Below are 18,637 nucleotides of genomic sequence, written 5' to 3' on the forward strand. Positions count from 1 at the left end.
AACTGGAGGATGCCAGATAAAAACATGCTTTCTAGTGTGGACACTATGGCCTCTCTCCTTCCAGGAACCCTACGCGTGGTTTATATATACTGTTAAATAAAACCACAGCCAACTCTGTGCAAAGGAGACCTTCGTACAAGGAGAAAGGCAGTGACAGGTGCATGCAGGACTGCGGCAGACTCTCTTGCAGGACTCTGACCGGGATTTGTATTACGACACAAAACATACGTACACGGGAAATGTTAGTGCTGGAAGCACAGGGAATTTTCGTTAGCGGTCTTTCATTTTGCAAAGGTTGAGAGATTAACTGATTTGCCAAAGGCGATGTCTGGTGTTAGTACAGGAATAAAGAGCAAAACTCAAGTGCACTCAAATTAACTCGGCTGTTAACACTGGAACACATCGGTAAGAATTTCATCAGAAACGAGTCTCCGAGACCCAGTATGTGTTGACAGACTTGTGAAACCGTGAAGCAGTCTGGGTGCTGGATGAACCATGCAGGTCCTGTGCACAGGCCCGTTGTTAGCAGTATCACCCACCCCAACCTAAGACCTGCCATCACATTACCTCCCCAAACCCAACAGGGCGCTCACCACACAATCACCTGTGAAGAACATCTCAAGGATGCACAAGTATTTCTTTTTCTGTTTTATTATTTTGAGACAGGGTCTCACTACGTAGCCCAGGCTGGCCTGGAACTCAAGGGTGATCCTCCTGCCTCAGCCTCCCAAGTGCTGGGATAACAGGTGTGCGCTACCACACCCAGCTAGAACATCGACATTTTTGCGAGAAATTTATTCCCACTAGGAAGCCTACTGCAGCTGAATGTGCATAGATCAGCCCATGTCATTGCTAAGATCACCCCTTCACTAGAAGGTCAAAGGTCAAATCCATGAGTTCTTAAATAAAACGAAACAGCAGATATAAGGAATGCCAAGTTTCAGGATAAATTCCCCCTGTGTTGCATAAACAACAGTTAATGAGAGGAATACTGATTCTGAAACCAGAGATGACCCACCAGCCATCTCCAGGGAGGGCTATGAACTATGCCAGCCACCCAGCAGGGGGCGCTCCCGCACGTTGTGCAGTCAGGTGCTTAACATTCCTCGGTGTGTTGCTGCCCAGGGAGTGCTAAGGAGAACTCAGTGGCTAACTGAGGGGCAGCCATTCCTGGGGTCTCAGTCACAAAGTTATCTGTTGCCCTACGAACAAACTGGGGATGCACATAGCACGTTTTAAAGTTAAAGAAATACAACCAGGAATCACTTGAACTGTAATCTACTGAAAAATAATTAATTCATGTAATAAAATAAAACACTGGAGTTTTTCTTCTTCTCTTTCAATATGGCACAAGAAAGCTAAAAAGAAACAGGACCCACTGATTGGGCACAGCCAAGAGCATCGCTAACCATGGCGGCCAGGCCCAGTGCCTTTAGCACAGTGAGAGCGGGCCACCACATGCCTCCTCTCTAAAACTGAAGGTGCTGGCCGTGAAGGCGCGGACCACCACCGTCTCATCTACGAAGAGCGGGCAACCGACAGGGGAAAATGCAAGGCCCTTCTTTCCTAACCTTCTGCGGGTATTTCCACTTCTGTTCCTTCGTTGCCTTCTGAGGAATGACGGCTTCCTACAAAGAAAACGAACAACATATACTAAACCAGTAAAAAAAAAGAAAAAAACTAGCAGCAAAAGAAGAAAAACTAGGTGACCACACACTTTAATATAACAAACATACACGCAAAGATTTTTTAACTCAGCCATAAATTCAAACAATGTTTGCTAACTCGGAAAAAAATCTTTAACTCTGCTATTCGGAAGCTGCGAACTTTTGGAAATGCAAACATCCAGAACGACACTATGCAGGGCTGGGCTCTGGTATTAGTCACTGTCACCACATGCTAGATTGCCGAGGGATGCTGGGAGCTGAGAAGCCGTTACAGTCCAGGTACCATGCTCATCGGGCAACAACCCACAAACAAACCACCAAATCAGAAGACAGTCTTTCTTTGCCTAGAGACTTAACAAGGTGTCAAAACCAAAAAAAAAAAACAAACAAAACCAAAACAAAGTCAAGGCGTATTGTGTGTGGAATGTCCCCTCTTTCCCTTTCTACAGTGACAGAAGCTATGGACACTAGTCCATAATTTAATCAAAGTTGTACTTAAACACTTGAATTAAAATTCTAGAGACTATTTTTAGTTTCAAAGCATTTTAGTTCAGGAAATGACCTGCCTGCTTCTGGACATGGGGCATACATCCAGCCACCTGCTGGGTCAGGCAGCCAGGAAGAGCAAGAGGACCAACCGCACGAGAGCCACCAGCCAGGACACCAAACGGCCCCTTGGGATCCAGTGCACAGCTGCCCCCAAGTGCATCCTCAATCTCTAAGTGTCTACGCTGGGGACAGGAAAAGAGGAAAAACACCATCGTGCATAAAGGAAAACAGACACCTGCCAGTACAGGAGTCACCGAGGGGCATGTCTCCTGACGACTGTGCTCAGCTCCTGCCTCAGGGGTAGGCCAAGGTCATCGGTAGACTTGACCTGGAGGGCCTCAGAGCTCTCACAGTGCCCACAATTGTCTTTGTGTCGCAATGCTCTGTGCCGTCATGCCCTGACTGTCTCGGGATGCTTCCCACGTGCTCTACAGTGGGAACTCACCAGAACTCAAAGCTAAGGGCAGGCAGCACTATATTACCAAGACGACCTGCGAGCCACAGGCACAGTGTGCCTCCTCTGCACACGTTCTTATGCTTGGTGGACCTTCACTTGTGCATTTACGGAGCTGTAAATTCTTTGACTGTATAAAGTCAAAGGAAACAGATGTGAAGCCAAAACACGAGAGAAGGGAGAAGAGGCCGGCCGTCCACAGCATGGCGGAGATACCGAGGGCGGGCTAGGGAGGCTGCTCATGCATACTATGACCCTGTGTGTCCTCTCTCGTCTACTAAAATCTATGAAAATGGAAGAGACCATTCTAATTACATTCTAGAGTGACACTAAAGAAAATACATTGCATGAGATCAAAGCCAGAAGGGACAGAGGAGAAGCCATCACTAACAGACTATGACCAAGTCTGGAGACACAGCACAAGAGTTACCCAAGGAGTCATTCAGTAAGCACAGGGATTCACAAGTGATAGTCTGCAATCCTTCCCAAGCTAAGCATCACCACGCCTTAGCACTGCTCACATTGCTAACCCCAGTAACAGCCTGCCTGCTGACTATGCTGATAAAGGTATAAAGTGTACTTTACCTTCAATAGGAAAGTGTGTCATGTACCCATTTCGAGATTCATTACTAGATTCACAAAAGGGAAAATTGGTTTTGAAAAATTTTGCTTGTGAAGTTCATTTATGTTTAAAAAAAAAAAAAAAAGGCCAATACATTTTTTTTCCTTTTCCATTCGGAAAAGTAATATAGTTATAATTATTAAAACAGTCTGTCCAATATAAAGAAACAGTAAATACGAACAGGATGTGGGAGAGCAGAAGTGAAAGGCGATACCTTGCAAAGCCTTCGAAAGGGGGAGCTTTTCATCAACATCATCAGTTTCAGAAGGGCCTGCTTTGGAATACAAAGATAAGCTTCAAAAGGAATTTCAAAGCATATGTTGGTCACATTAGTGCCTATCTGGGTGAGGTGTATGGAATGATGGCCTTTTTAGAAATAAAAACAGGCACAAAGAAAAAAAGGGGGGGGGATGTTAGTTGATGGTCTTGGTGGATGGTCTTGGTTGATGGGAGGAGTGTGTTCAGGTAAAGGTTTGTGTACACAGTTAAGGAGACTGAGGATGACCGACAGGACGGGATGGCATGGTAATGGCATGTCTGTAATGGAGGCTCGGAGTGGTTCAAATGGACAAGTGCTCGCTCCAGGAAAGGCGGACGCTGACTGCGCATGCCTGCCTACTGTTTGCTTCTTCCAAACAGGGATTAGTGAGACTCTTAACCTCCCCCAGGCTTGCTGAAGGACATCCACTACTAGTAAGCCTCAACCACCACAGAGGCGTACACAACAAACCACCAGGCAGGAATCAATGCACTTTCTGGTCCAGAATCCTTTTCATTAAGTTAACAAAGTTTTCCCATTAGTCAAAGTATTTTGAAAATACATAAAAACAGAAGGGGGATTACTTGGGAGAGAGGAAGGGGATTTGGGTACACAAAGAGAGCCACAGGGTTATGGTCCAAGTGCACTCACTACACATATGTATGAAGATGCCATGATGAAGGTTCATTCACCAGGAAACACAAAACACAAAGTCACAGATCTAATAACACAGCACAGGTAAGTTTCCACTGTATGTGAGACAGTTACATGGAGCCCAGGCTGACCTCTGACTTCTGAGGTCTTCCTGCCTCCACCTCTGGAGTGCTGGGAACGCAAGCGGGCTCCAGTGTGGCCAGTCTACGTGGTACTGGGGATGGACACCAGGGCTTCTGGCATCCTGGGCGAACACTACCCCTGAGTTAAAGCCCGAGACCCTGAACAGGCTTTTTAGAATTCATCCACTGAAAGAAGCAAAACACTACTTTCAATGGCTACTTTTTAACATAAAACAAATAAACAACAAGCCACAATCTGTAACACCAGCACTCAAGAGAGCACGGAGACTCCTGGGTTTGGGGACCTCGGCTCATAGCAAAACCACATATCCATAATAAAAGAAAACACGAACACAAAACACTATCTGAATACAACACAGAAAACACCCTAGACCAGTGGTTCTGGACCGTCTTAATGCTGCGACTCTTTAATATATATAGTTCCTCATGTTGTGTTGACCTCCAACCATAACGTTATTTTCCCTGCTACTTCATAAATGTCATTTTGCTACTATTATGAATCGTAACATAAATGTGTTTTCCGATGGTCTTAGGTGACCCCTGAGAAAGGGTCATTCACTCCCAAAGGGGTCACAACCCACAGGTTGATAACCACTGCATTTGAACAGTCTGCAACAGCACATAGGGCATTTCACAAAGACACCAACACAAGGTACAAGCAGGAGACACGTCACAAAGGAGAGACATCGTAGGGCTGTGGTGTGGCTCAGGGGCCGAAGACCTGCTCGCCCCGCAGCTCAAGGCCCTGGGGTCAATCTCCAGCTCAAAGAGGGCAGTGTGGGAGAGAGGAAGACGGAGGGAGAAGGGTGGAGAGAAAAAAGGGAAATACCCACAAGGCACTACTCTACTGGCCTGGGAATGGGCAGCAGAATGTGTAGCTTAACTTCTTCAACTGCACTAAAGAAACAGTTCAATGAGGAAAACAGTTTGGGGGGGGGGGCGTGGAGGGGAAGAGGAGCATCCCAAGTTAGAACTCATCCTCGGCGACATACGGAGCTTGAGGACAGCCTGAGATATATGAGACCCTGACTCAAGCCAAGCCAAGCCAACTACCATTCTGCACAATGAACACACACCAATAAAAAATAATTAAGCCCAAGAGTGATAATGTATGCTTCTATCTCAGCACTCAGGAGGCAGAGGCAGGTGGACCTTTGTGAATTTGAGGCCAGCCTGATCTACTTAATGAGTACCAGGGCAGCCAGAGCTACATAGTAGAAACCCTGTTTCAAAAAATACCAAAGAAATGTCACCTTCCCAGTGTGAGTGTTGAGGGTGTGTGTGCGTGGGGGGAGGGGTGTGGGGGACTTATACTCACAGCAGGTAATGCAAATGATGTCAATGAAGAAAATGATAAAGGTGGGGACATTTTATTTCAAACATCAATCTACCTGTTACCTTTATGTACATGAGCAAGACACTACCAACCAAGTCAAGCTATATTCTAACTCTAAAACCATAAAAAAGAATCCTGATGATGATGATGATGATGATGATGATGTCAGCTTTAAGTCCTAGGATCACAATCAGTAAAGGCCAGCAAGAGAGCTTAGGGGGTAAAGGCACATGCCACCAAGCCTAATGACCCAAGTTCAATCCCCAGGAGCCATCTAGTGTAAGGAAAGAACCAACTCCTAGCTATCCTTCATCTCCATATGCGGGGACCCTACCCCCAACTTTTGTCACTGACAGTGAGCAGTACATGTACACAGATGTTTGCACACTTAAACGTCATGAAATATTATTCTAGGCATTTGTAAAATACTCCACAGCCAGTAAGGCTTATCACTTTAAAGAAAATCAAGTCTCCCAGGCAAGTGAAAACTAGAACTCCGTGAACATTTCACAACACACACACTGAAGCAGCCACTAAAATGTTCGTTTGTTTGAGGCGAGGTCTCCCTGCGTAGCTCTGGCTGGCCTTGGCCTCCTGAGTGCTGAGCACACAAGCATGTGCTAACCACGCCACGCTGAAACTGCTAAGATGACCCGGGCTGACCATACAAGGGAAGACACGGATGGGGACCAGAACTCTCACGTTCGCCTGACGGAAACTAGGAACAGGCACTGTGGCACAGACGGCTATTGGCTCAGAGAGCTGAACGCCACCACCAAGTGTCAGGAAGAAAGACCCCATTAAACAATGGTTACCTTGAACGTTATACTGATAGTAATCAGGATCTTCTGACTCCTCCTTTACTGTCACAGCGGCCATTTCCAGAGAAATGCCTACAAAACAAGTGACAGTCTCCAGTAGGTCACGGTTCCAGGGCACTGCACATTCAAATCCTTATACATGTAAACAAGTGACAGTCTCCAGTAGGTCACGGATCCAGGGCACTGCACATTAAATCCTCACACACATTAAAGACTTTGAAAGGGCATCAGGTAGGTGTTGAAGGAAGCAATCTGCAACCCCAACCATGCCAAGGTTTTGGCAACTGACAGATAGACAGACAGACAGACCCAACCAACTGACCGACCTGAACAAACGTCACAGTAAAAATCAACTTAGGAAAAAGGGGAGAGGAAGGGAAGAATGCCCACCTCGTCTCGCCCCAACAGGACAGGAAGGAAACTTTAGAACACAGAGGACCAGTGGAATATGGCTGCCCGACTGCTCTTGGCTGGGGAAGGGAGAGGTAAAACTCCACTACCTCTGACAGAGACTCAAAGTCACTCAGTAGAGCAGGAAGGGCCTTGGCATTCACATGAGCTGAGTGATTTATGCTCTTACCTCGCAATGTGCCTAACGACAATCTCTCCATCGCACAGACCAGCCTAAGAACTAACGCTAGAAACCCTCAGAAGAGACCTAATCACAAAGCTTTGCTGACTTTAGGTTGGACAAGTATTTTCTAGGTAAAAAGAAAATAAAAGGAAACCCTGTGTCTGGTTCAGCCGCCGGGAGGCTGCAGGATTAGCAGACAGCCAGAGCCACAGAGCCATACTGTCTCTAAAGGACAATAAAACAGAAAGGGGGCGGGAGGATGGGGGCGGTACTGTGGAGGAGGAGGGCATAAGAAAAACGTTAATGATATCTGTGTACGAAAATGCCGCAGTGACAGGGCTGGAGAGATGGCTCTGAGGTTAAGAGTGTGGACTCCTCCTCCAGCTCAGGACCACCCATAACTCGGGCTCCAGGAAGCTCTGATGCCCCTGCTGGTCACTATAAGTACTGCACTCACATCCAACTACACAGTCACACAAATACACATCAATTTTTTACATTTTATTTTTATTTTCTGTGCACTGGTGTTTTGCCTGCATGTGTGTCTGTGTGAGGGGAGGTTGAACTCCCTGGAACTGGAGTTACAGTTGGGCTGCCATGTGCGTGGTGGGAAGTAAACCTGGGTCCTCTGGAAGGACAGCCAGTGTTCTTAACCTCCAAGAAGCCATCTCTCCAGCCCCCATACAAATTTTTTTAACCAAAAATAAATATATATATATATTTTTTATTTTTAATTTTTTGCTTTTGAGACGGAGTTTCTCTGTACAGCCCCGGCTGTCCGAGAACTTGCTCTGTAAACCAGGCTGTCCTGGAACTCACTCTGAAGACCAAGCTGGCCTAGAACTCAAGAGATCTGCCTGCCTTTGCCTCCTGAGTGCTGGGATTAAAGGTGTGCAGCACCAACCAGCTTTAAAAAAATATTTTCTTTTAAAAAAAATGCCACAGAGAAACCCACCACCTTGAATGCTAACTTTGAAAATTAAGTTTAAAAAATTTTTTTAAACCCATGAGACCTCAATCCTATACAAAGAACACAGGCAACTAAGAAATACTGAGATTAGGAAGAAATAGTCTTCTCTGCTAAAACTTACATATAAGTAACATTACACAGACTGAGCAGGTTATATTTGGGGGGGGTGGGGGGGGAGAGAATGTAATAACAATGTGACCTGAATTTGAAAGAGGGAAAGGCAGAGTATAGAGAAGGGTTTAGAGGGAGGAAAGAAAAGAAGAAATAATATAACTTTGAAAATAAAAAAATTTAAATGAATTAAACCAGACGTGGTGGTGCACACCTTTAATCCTAGAAATTGGAGATGGAGAGGCAGGCACGACATAAAGAGACCTTGTCTCAAAAAAAAAAAAATTAAAGAGTAAAACATGTTTTAAATCTAAAAAACAACAACAACAAAATCACAACCTTGGAAACATAGTAACCACAATTTGTTATTTTTTGAGTTTCAAAGACACCATTAAAGAAAATAAAAAGACCCAGCACAGGCTCTAAGAAACATTCGCAAGACCGTATTTCTGACTCGTATCCAAAAAAAATATGCAGAATTTCGGAAAACTGGGGGAGGGGAAAACAAACAAACCAATAACCAGAGGTTAAAAATAAAGCAACAGGAGGCTGGAGAAGGACTCACTGGGTGAAGAGCTGCCACACAGCGGAAGGACTGGAGTTTGCACCCCAGAAGCCATGTAAAGTGGGACATGGTGCTGCATGTCTCTGATGCCCGCTCTGTTCTTACAGTGAGATGGAAGGCAGAGAATCCCTGGAAACTCTCAGTCAGAGAGTCTGGCCCACCAGGAGCAAAACGCCTCAGACCAACGCTCGCGGTTGCTGCCTGATCTCAACAGGCACACCGTGGCACACATGTGCCTGGATTCATTCCCTCCCTTCCTCCCCCCACTGTCTGTCTCTCTCTTACACACACACACACACACACACACACACACACACACACACACACACACACACGATTAAAAAGAAGAAACGTCATCAAAGACACAGGAACAGCCAATGAGTGCATGAAAGAAATGTTCAGCATCATCTCCCATGAGGAAATCACAAATTCAACCACAGTGAGGGAGCTGGAGAGACAGCTCCGTGGCTGAGAAGGCTTCCTACACAATCCCGAGCACCAGAGCTCATTCTATCTCAGGATTCTCCTAACAGGTGGACCAAACCAGCCAGTGCTTGTCACCTCAGCCCTGAGGGAGGCAAGGGTAATGGGACTGAGCTTCCCAGATAGCCGGCCCTGAGTTCTGAGAGACCCTGCCTCAAAGAAATAGAGTAGAAGACACTGGGCGCCCTCTTCTGTCCTTGGAGCATGCACAGGCACACAACTTCCCGCCCCACCCATGCATACAAATATACCATATTTACATACAGGCACATGCACGAAAATAATGATTAATTGTAAATAAATCTTTAGAGGCCCCTCCTACAATGAAACCAGGGAGAGCAGCACATGCCTGAAATATTAGCACTGGCCAGGCCAAGGCAGGAGGCTCCTAAGACGCCAGTCTGGTCAGCATAACAAGACACAGTAACTAGCAACTCAAAATATAACCTCCTCGACTAAGGGAAAGACTATGTTTATAAGTGATTCTAAGAGTACTAGTACATACCAGAGTCTTCCGTGGGTTCCGTTTTCACTTTGATGGGGCCGCAACTGAAAGGAGGGAGAGACGAGGATCACGGGATGCAAGTGTGAGGGCCTCCTGCACAGTAGTTAACAGCTTCCCCGATGTGCGGCCTTCCAGATGTGCGGCCTTCCGTAAGAAGTGCCACTGTGCACAGCTCCTGAGGCGAACCTACATGCCTGGTGTCACACACCTGCGATGCCAGCACTGAGGAGGCCCAGGCAAGACGATTCCAATACGAGACTACCTGGGCTATTAGAAAGTAAGGCTTTGCCGGGCGGTGGTGGCACACGCCTTCAATCCCAGCACGTAGGAGGCCAAGGCACGGTTTTTCCGATATGAGACTACCCTGGGCTACTAGAAAGGAAGGTTTTTTCCTCAAAAACAAAATTTGCATTTGCACGCTGGATGTGTGGCACGAGGCTGTCTGCTATTTTGGTAACTCTGGGCACGAGGCACAACAGTGCTGGTGAGGGATGGCTTACCTTCCACCAGGAGACAGGATGGTCCTCTCAGTATCTGATGCCATCACTCGGCCACCTACAAACGAAAGCAAATTCCATGCAGGTTTAACAACATTTGAAGTAGGGTTGATATTTTAATATTCCCAAACCATGCTCCACCTTTTTTCTTGGGTGTTTGTTTTGTTTTATTTTGTTTTAAGACAGGGTTTCTCTGCGTAACAGCCCCAGCTGCGCCTGGAAACTTGATCTGTAGACCTGGCTGGCCTCGAACTCAGAGAGCTCAGGCTGCCTCTGCCTCCCGAGGGCCAGGACTAAAGGTTGTGTGCGCCTTCTGTGTTTGTACGTAGGGTCTCGCTACGTAACCCAGGCTGGCCTTCCACCTCACACCGTGCTGGGATTACAGCATAAGCTACTATGACCTGGCTTGTGGGGGATCTGAGGTGGCGTGAGAGGCCCTGAAGGAGAAACTTTCTGAGACGTGCAAACACAGACGTGCAAACACAGACGTGCAAACCGAGCCTCTGACCTCCTTTATCCACCTTCACTTCACACAAATATTTGGTCAGTGAGCTGAATACAGAAATCAAGCATTCATTTCTTGAGTGGCATACAATGAGCCTGCTGACACAAATGTGACGCAACTTAAGGGTCAGTGCGGGGCCTTTTGTGAGATATGATGGAAGTGTTCACAGTCACATAACGATCAGTTGCCAACTTGTGATACACTTTAAAATGTGAATTATACTGCAATTAAAAGAACTGTTGGCGGGGCTGGAGAGATGGCTCAGAGGTTAAGAGGGCTGACTGCTCTTCCAGAGGTCCTAAGTTCAATTCCCAGCAACCACATGGTGGCTCACAACCATCTGTAATGAGATCTGGTGCCCTCTTCTGGCCAGCAGTCATATATGCCGTATACGTAATAAATAAATAAATCTTAAAAAAAAACTGTTGGCAGTGGGGTCGCAAACCTTTGATCCCAGCACTCGGGAGGCAGAGGCAGATGGATCTCTGTGAGTTCAAAGCCAGTCTAGTCTAGAGAGTGAGTTCCAGGACAGCCAGAGCTACACAAAGAAGCCCTGTCTCAGGAATGCCCCCCAGCCCCCCCTCCTCACTCCCCCAAAAAGAAATGTCTTGCCAGGCTTGGAGGCACACAGGGAATCCAAGCACTAGGAATGCTGAGACAGGAGGAACCTAAGTTCAAGGCCAGTCTTGACTACAGTCTTGACTACACGGCACAACCCTGTCCCACCCTCGCTACACAAGGCTGGCACAGCGGCTCAGCAGACCACTGACCTAGCATGTACAAGCCCCCGGCTCACCTCACCAGCACTGTGGAGGGCGCTGGTGGAGTCAAACCTCCACAGACCTTACACAGCCCTTCCTGAGAAAGCCGAGGACCTACATAACCCGGATGTTCCTCACCTGAGGAACAAGTAAACACTGTGTTGTATCTGTATATAACAGGGACACAACGTGGACAAGAAGGGAATCGCCTGTGGAGAGCACATGGGAGGTAAAAGCAGGAGGCCTGCTCTGAGTTCGGCAACAGCCTGGTCTGTATCAAAAGGTCCAGGCCACCTAGGACGCAAGACCAAGTCCGGAAAAGCAAAAGTTGGATGTGACAGAGCACGCCTTTAATCCTAGCACTTAAGAGACAGAGGCAGGCAGATTTCTGTGAATTCCGGGCTAGCCAGCGCTACACAGAGAGGCCCTGTTTCCAATATTTGTTAAAGTGTGTGTGGTGGTAGGGGTGGGGGGCCAAGGAGACATGCACACAACACAACAGTAAAATGAGAATCAACTATTACTATATAAAGCACAGGTAATTTCAAAATGAGAAGCCAGCAAAAGAATACACACATTATCATTCTATCCATGTAAAAATCTGGAAATGCTGGGGCTGGAGAGATGGCTCAATGGTTAAGAGCACTGCTGCTCTTGCAGAGGACCTGGTTCCCAGCACCCATATGATGGCTCACAACCACCCAAAACTCCAGTTCCAGAGGAACTGATGCCCTGTCCTAACCTCTGGGGGAATGGGCATGCAATATGGTGAACCTACATACATGCAAGCGAATCTGGAAATTCCAGTAAACCTACAGGGACAGGAAAGGACTTAATGAAAGCTTGGGGGTACAGCAGGCAGGAACCATGAGGAGGCAGGATGAAAGCAATACTCAACTTGTGGTGGTGAAGGGTCATATGGGACACAAGGGTCCACACTGATCATACTGTGTACTTTACAACACTGTAGTTCACTGTGTGTCAATCACACCTCTAAAAGGCATCAAAACTCCTGAAGTCAGGTAGTGAGACACCATTTGTTTGGTTTTAGCTGTACTGAGGACTGAACCTATGTCCCCACTCAAGTGCTCTGCCTAGGAGGACCATCTGGAGCCTGTCAGGGGGATTCTAGGCAAGAACTTCACCCTGAAAACTCTGTCTCCAGCTCTTGTTTCGTGTTTTATCTTGTTTCATTTTTGACACAGGATCTCACTATGTAACTCTGGTGAGTCTGGAAATGACTATGCAGACCAGGCTGGCTTTAAACTCACCAAGAGCCACCTACCTCTGCCTCCTGAGTGAAGGGACTGAAGATGTGGGCCACCATGCCCAGCCCTCCTCTTACTTTTAAAAATGTATTTACTTATGTGTGTTGAGTATTGGGAGGCATGTACCACGCACCCACGTGAAAGTCGGAGGACAACGTGCAAGAACTGGTTCTGTCCTTCCCACGGTGAGAGTCCCAGGGGTAGAGCTCAGACCATCCACTTGGCTGCCAAGGCCTTACCCACTGAACAAGTTCTCGTGCCTCCTTCTTCCTTATTTTGGTACATATTCCATGAAGTTGCCCAGGCTGGCCGTGAACACATTCTATGGGCCACAGCGAGAAACGATCTCCCTGCCTCACCCTGACCTAACACGAACCACATACCCAGCTCCAAAAGAACCATTTTTTAAACTCGGTCGGATCCCTAGGTGGGCATGGTGGCCTTCTGTAATCACAACACTAGGGAGACCAAGACAAAAGGACCATGAGCTAAAGGTCATAAGACGCCACAGCAAAAGTCTATCAGAAAAAAAGTGTGCCCACAGAGGTTTCCTAGTGAGAACTTAACTCAGGGTTAGAGAATCTGGGCTTGCTTTACCCAGCAGGACCGCATGATGGGATGATTTGACCACGGATGTGGTTATCAGGTGCTTGGAAGGGTCTACACTTGGCTGGACGCGTGCTTTGATCTTGCAAGGGGGAGGTCCTTTGCCCCTCCCCTTGAGATTTTTTTTTACCCTTTATAAAATCTTTATTGACAAATTATTCACATAGGATACAATTTGCCTGTTTGCACAATTTGATAGACTTTAGTCCAGCATCCTCATAGGCCCATGACACCATCACCACTTTCTATTTTAGAACATTGCTGTCTTCAATTTCATACACACAAATAATGTATTACATTCCACCTTATTTTTTTAAATGAACATAATATTTGCAATTGTAACCATTTTTAAGTTCACAATTCAGTTGGCATTGTTATAAAATGCCTTTTGAATAAAGCCTCGAGGCCGTTCAGGATTTATCTGGATCCAGTGGCTAGGTATCTCTATCTGATATTTTCTTATCCCTCTCTTCCTCCAAAGAACCCTAGAAAAGGTGGGAGCTGGTCTCCTACAACAAAGAAACAACCTGATGCCCCCTAATCTGAGAATAAGTTATATACTCTGTTTGCTTTTTAAAAATAAACAAAGCCAGGCGGTGGTGGCACATGCCTTTAATCCCAGCACTCAGGAGGCAGAGCCTGTGAGTTGGAGGCCAGCCTGGTCTACGGAGCGAGATCCAGGACAGGCACCAAAACTACACAAAGAAACCCTGTCTTGAAAAAAAAACAAAAAAGAAAAAATAAATAAAATAAACAAACTTATTTTAGCCAGGTATGGTAGCACATGACTTTAATCCCAGAATTCCAGAGGCAGAGGCAGGAGGATCTCTGTGAGTTTAAATCCAGCTTGGGCTACAGAGCGAATTCCTGATTGCCCAGGAGGTTGCGACAGGAGAATCTTAACTTTATTGAACAAGAGTTGTCTCTAAATAAGCTTCCAGATACATAAACATAAACAAATAAATAAGGCTCTCTGGCCTACACATGCTGTGGCACATGTACCCACACCCTGACCTAAAATAAATAAATTCAATTACTTTTTAAATAAAGTGTAGAGCCGTAGAGGACAATACTTGATCGTTAACCTCTGGCCTCCACATGTGTGCACACACACCTAGGTGCGCACCCTTACACACAGACATGGACACAGACAAACATACACACAAAATAAAAAAAACAGGGACGGGATATGTAAGTCATTGACACACCATGTGCTTACCATGCTCAAGATCTTGGGACTGATTGCAAGAACTAAAATTTAATTCAGTACTTTAATTGCCGACTTCTGTTATTTAAGTAAAAGATTGATCACAAAATGAATGATCACTCACAACCAAAGCCCACAGAGTAAGGGACGCTCCTCAGCGGGCACAGCCACACCACAATGAACGCATCAAACACAAGCTCCAAGTCACTCACAGTAAATGTCATTCCCGACCCCCCCTCCCACCCCCAACGTGTGTGTACACGAACCGTGTGTCCACGGGCATCTCACAAGGAGGGGTCAGAGGACACCTTATTGAGGCACGGTCTGTCTCCTATTTTTTATTTTCCTCTCTCTGTGTACTCAGAACTCCTGGGCTCAAGGGTGTCCAGATTCTCCTACCTCTGCCTTCCATTTCACAGCAAAGCTCTGGTACTACAAATTGCTTTTTTTTTTTTTTTTTTTTTTTTTTGGTGCCTGTCCTGGATCTCACTCTGTAGACCAGGCTGGCCTCGAACTCACAGAGATCTACCTACCTCTGCCTCCCGAGTGCTGGGATAAAAGGTGTGCGCCACCACCGCCCAGCCTCTCTCAATCTTAAAAAGGACCCCACGCACTGATGCCTTCCCTCTTAACGGTCAAAGGGGAATGGTCACCTAACAGGGAGAACAATGTGGAGGTGACAGACTGTTCTCCCAGCACAGACATCAAGGTGGCCTCTGGCTAAGGTGTTAACCCTAGCCAGACCACAGGGTCAGGAACAAAAGGCACACTGTGGCAGGAAGGAGAGGGACGCTCTCTCGCTCGCACATTTGCTGTGAAGACACCACAGAAATAGAGTCAGGGTCAGCTGACTTCCAGCGAAGTTACCAAGACAACGCAGAGAGAGAGTGCGCTCTTCACTGATGGCTGCTGGGACACTGGAGACCCAGATGCAGAGACAAATTTATGCCTTTACATTCTGAAATACACAAACCCAAAATAGACTGGAGATCTGGGAGGTGTCGCTCAGTGAGCTGTGACTGGCACCGACCGACACCCTGGGTTCCAGTCCTAGCGCCACTGGAAATGGAAGAACTCGATCCAGGAGCTAAAAAGCTGTAACCTGGAGGAGAAGAAGGACACTTGCAAGGCCAAGGTCCACGTCCCAAGGTCAGGTGATGTCTTCCCTCTTTTTCTTCAATACGACCCCACAGCATGAGTGGTGAGCAAGCACCGGGGACTGAGTCACCTCCCAGCCCCCAAACGACAGCTCGTCAGAGAAGACAGACATCCAGGGCACAGTGACAAGCGGAGAAAAACCATTTCCTCTAAACATCCAGACTGGGCCTCGGGAGACAGCTCAGCAGGCGACAGAACTCGCTGCCAACCTGAAGACCCACATTCGGTCCCTAGAATTCCTACGACGGACAGAACTACGTCCAGCAAGATGCCCTCTGACCACCATCATGTGCTGTCCACATGTGCCCTCCAGCCACGAAATACATTTAATTTAATTTTTTTTTAATGTAAAACTAGGCGCTGGGGAGATGATTCGGTCGCTTGAGGATCTGTAACACAAGCACAAAAACCTGAGTTTGGATTCCCTGTACCCTCATAAAAGCTGGAGCTGAAGCAGGGGCAGAGCCAGGAGTTCACGGGCCAGCTGGTGAGCACCAGGGTCAGTGAGAGACCCTGTCTCAAATACAAGGAGAATGACGGTGGAATAGTCCAGTATCGGCTAACTCTGGCATCTGCACAGATCCACACATGCACAAATACACAGACGTTTACATGGTGCCAACACATAAAAAGTAAAACTCCCAGCCAGGCAGTGGTGGAGCACTCCTTCTTCAGTCCCAGCCTGGGGAGGCAGAGGCAGGCAGATCTCGGTGAGTTCCAGGACACAAGGCTACACAGAGAAACCCTGTCTCAAACAAACAAACAAACGAAACTACCAAGCAAATGGGCTGGAGAGATGGCTCAGTGGTTAAGAGAACTGGTTGCTCTTCCAGAGGTCCTAAGTTCAATTCCCAGCACCTACTAGGGGACTGACTCACAACCACAGGTAACACTAGTCCCAGGGAATCTGATGTGGCCTTCTGAGCTCCTGAGACACCAGACACCAAAGACAAACATACAGACATCCATACACACAAAATAATAGAAAATCAAATGAATTTAAAAAAACTATCAAGCAAGCAAAAAGACAATTCACAGAACTGGAGACAACGCTTGTCAGTGACTGACCACACTGAGCTCATCATAGTGGTGCTGCCCACAATGGCCAGCACCAGAGGAGAGGCTGAGGTATGGGACTGTGAGTCCACGCTGCCTCAAATAACCAAACAAGAACTACATCCAGCAAGTGTCCAAACAGTGTCCAGTGCTGGACACTGAACTCGGCCTCCCACATTGAGCCGAGACTCTTGACACTAGCTGTGTTCCCAGCCCTGATTTCAAATGGTTAGACTGTGCATTTACTAAAAATCATGTAGTCTACTCTTAAAATACGTGAATTTAAGTATGTCAATTACATCTTAATAAAACTGATCCAGCCCAGCGACAGTGGCGCATGCCTTTAATCCCAGCACTCGGGAGGCAGAGGCAGGCGGATCTCTGTGAGTTCAAGGCTAGCCTGGTCTACAGAGTAAGTTCCAAGACAGCCAGGATTGTTACACAGAGAAACACACACACACACACACACACACACTCATACACATACTCATATCCATGTGTCTTTTCCCTCCCGTCTTTATGTGCTAGAAAGGTCTTCTATGGTACCGAGTATCACCTTTAAAACATGTCACATAGGGGCTAGCAACTCACTTCATGGGTTAAGAGTGCACACTGCTCTTGCAGTGGACCTGAGTTCAGTTCCCAGCAGCCACAATGGACAGCTCACAACTACCGAGAACTCCAGCTCCAGGGAATCTGATGCCTTCTCTTTTGGCCTCCATGGACACACACATAAATAAAAATAAAACTTTAAAAATACACACACACGGGGCTGGAGAGATGGCTCAGAGGTTAAGAACACTGGCAGCTCTTCCAGAGGTCCTGAGATCAATTCCCAGCAACCACATGGTGGCTCACGACCATCTATAATGAGATTTGGTGCCCTCTTCTGGCATGTACATGCCAGAACACTGTATACATAATAAATAAATCCTAACCCCGCCCGCCCCCCCCCCCCCCCCACATACACAAAGCATGGCATGTCAAGTAGACCTGGCTTGAAGGTACCACTGTCTCCGGTTCATTGTCTTACTTGAGTGGAAAGGCCAGCCCACCCCAGACGAAGCCCTGCTGTAACAGTCTTCCAGTGATCTTCCTCAACTCCTCTCAGCAGCTCTGACATACGGACGTTACACTTTGGTCATGGTCACTTGACAGCCATTGACATCTCCTAATACATGAGCAACACTCAAAGGTGTACGTACTACATTCAGCGGTGAACACACGCCTGTGTTCAACACTGCCCGGCCTTTCCAGTGATACTCAGTCAACCAGTCACTCCTAGTATCTGGCAGAGGAAGAGGGACCCGGGAAATGGAAACATGAAACACCACATAGCCGCCACGTATTTACCTCAGTGAGCTGCCACGGGTTTTTCCCTAACCCTGACTCAGAAATGTCTTACATCACGGACTCAAAGACAACCAAAGACAGTAATCAGGAATCCAGCAGGCAAAGGTGTAAACAAAGGAATGTACTCACCGAGGTGTTTCTTCGGTTCAAGGAAAGGTCTGCATAAAAACAAAAGACAAAACCACCGATGAAAACACAGGATGAGCATAAGCAGCAACACAAACAGCATCTGGATTACACAGCTGTACAGATCCGGTTACAGATCCGGTCAACACGTATGCACAAACTGCATGGGGAACAGAGGAGAAAGCACCTCACCTCTTAATGATGAACGAGATCCCCGCCTTGTTCTCCAAAATCCACTTCAAGGTTGCAAGGTCGTAATGTTCAGGGTGCTTGAAGGCAACTCCCTCGGGGAGCCCTTGAACCACCACAGCTGACTGGTCGCGCAGCATCTTCTCATACGGCACAGGGACCACTGTGGATTTGCCTAAAGCTTTCCCTATGGAAGGA

General features: G+C 47.0%; 1 protein-coding gene across 10 annotated transcripts in view; it reads right to left on the bottom strand.

The window, feature by feature from the left end:
• Gtf2i (general transcription factor IIi) overlaps nt 1-18,637 on the bottom strand; it is a 96,927-nt gene that overhangs the window by 41,489 nt on the left and 36,801 nt on the right. For 2 of the 10 annotated variants that reach the window (XM_052753913.1, XM_052753915.1), the window contains 7 exons: nt 18,443-18,626; nt 18,254-18,282; nt 10,214-10,268; nt 9,714-9,757; nt 6,500-6,577; nt 3,507-3,566; nt 1,572-1,628 (listed from right to left, as the gene is read on the bottom strand). In XM_052753913.1, coding sequence (XP_052609873.1) covers nt 1,572-1,628; nt 3,507-3,566; nt 6,500-6,577; nt 9,714-9,757; nt 10,214-10,268; nt 18,254-18,282; nt 18,443-18,626 — 507 coding nt within the window. The remainder of the gene's footprint in view (nt 1-1,571; nt 1,629-3,506; nt 3,567-6,499; nt 6,578-9,713; nt 9,758-10,213; nt 10,269-18,253; nt 18,283-18,442; nt 18,627-18,637) is intronic. The other 8 variants (XM_052753916.1, XM_052753912.1, XM_052753917.1 and 5 more) reach the window with 5 other exon arrangements.

This window comes from Peromyscus californicus, unplaced genomic scaffold (genome assembly GCF_007827085.1).
Source record: "Peromyscus californicus insignis strain IS unplaced genomic scaffold, ASM782708v3 Scaffold_2__1_contigs__length_46816999, whole genome shotgun sequence".
NCBI lineage: Eukaryota > Metazoa > Chordata > Mammalia > Rodentia > Cricetidae > Peromyscus > Peromyscus californicus.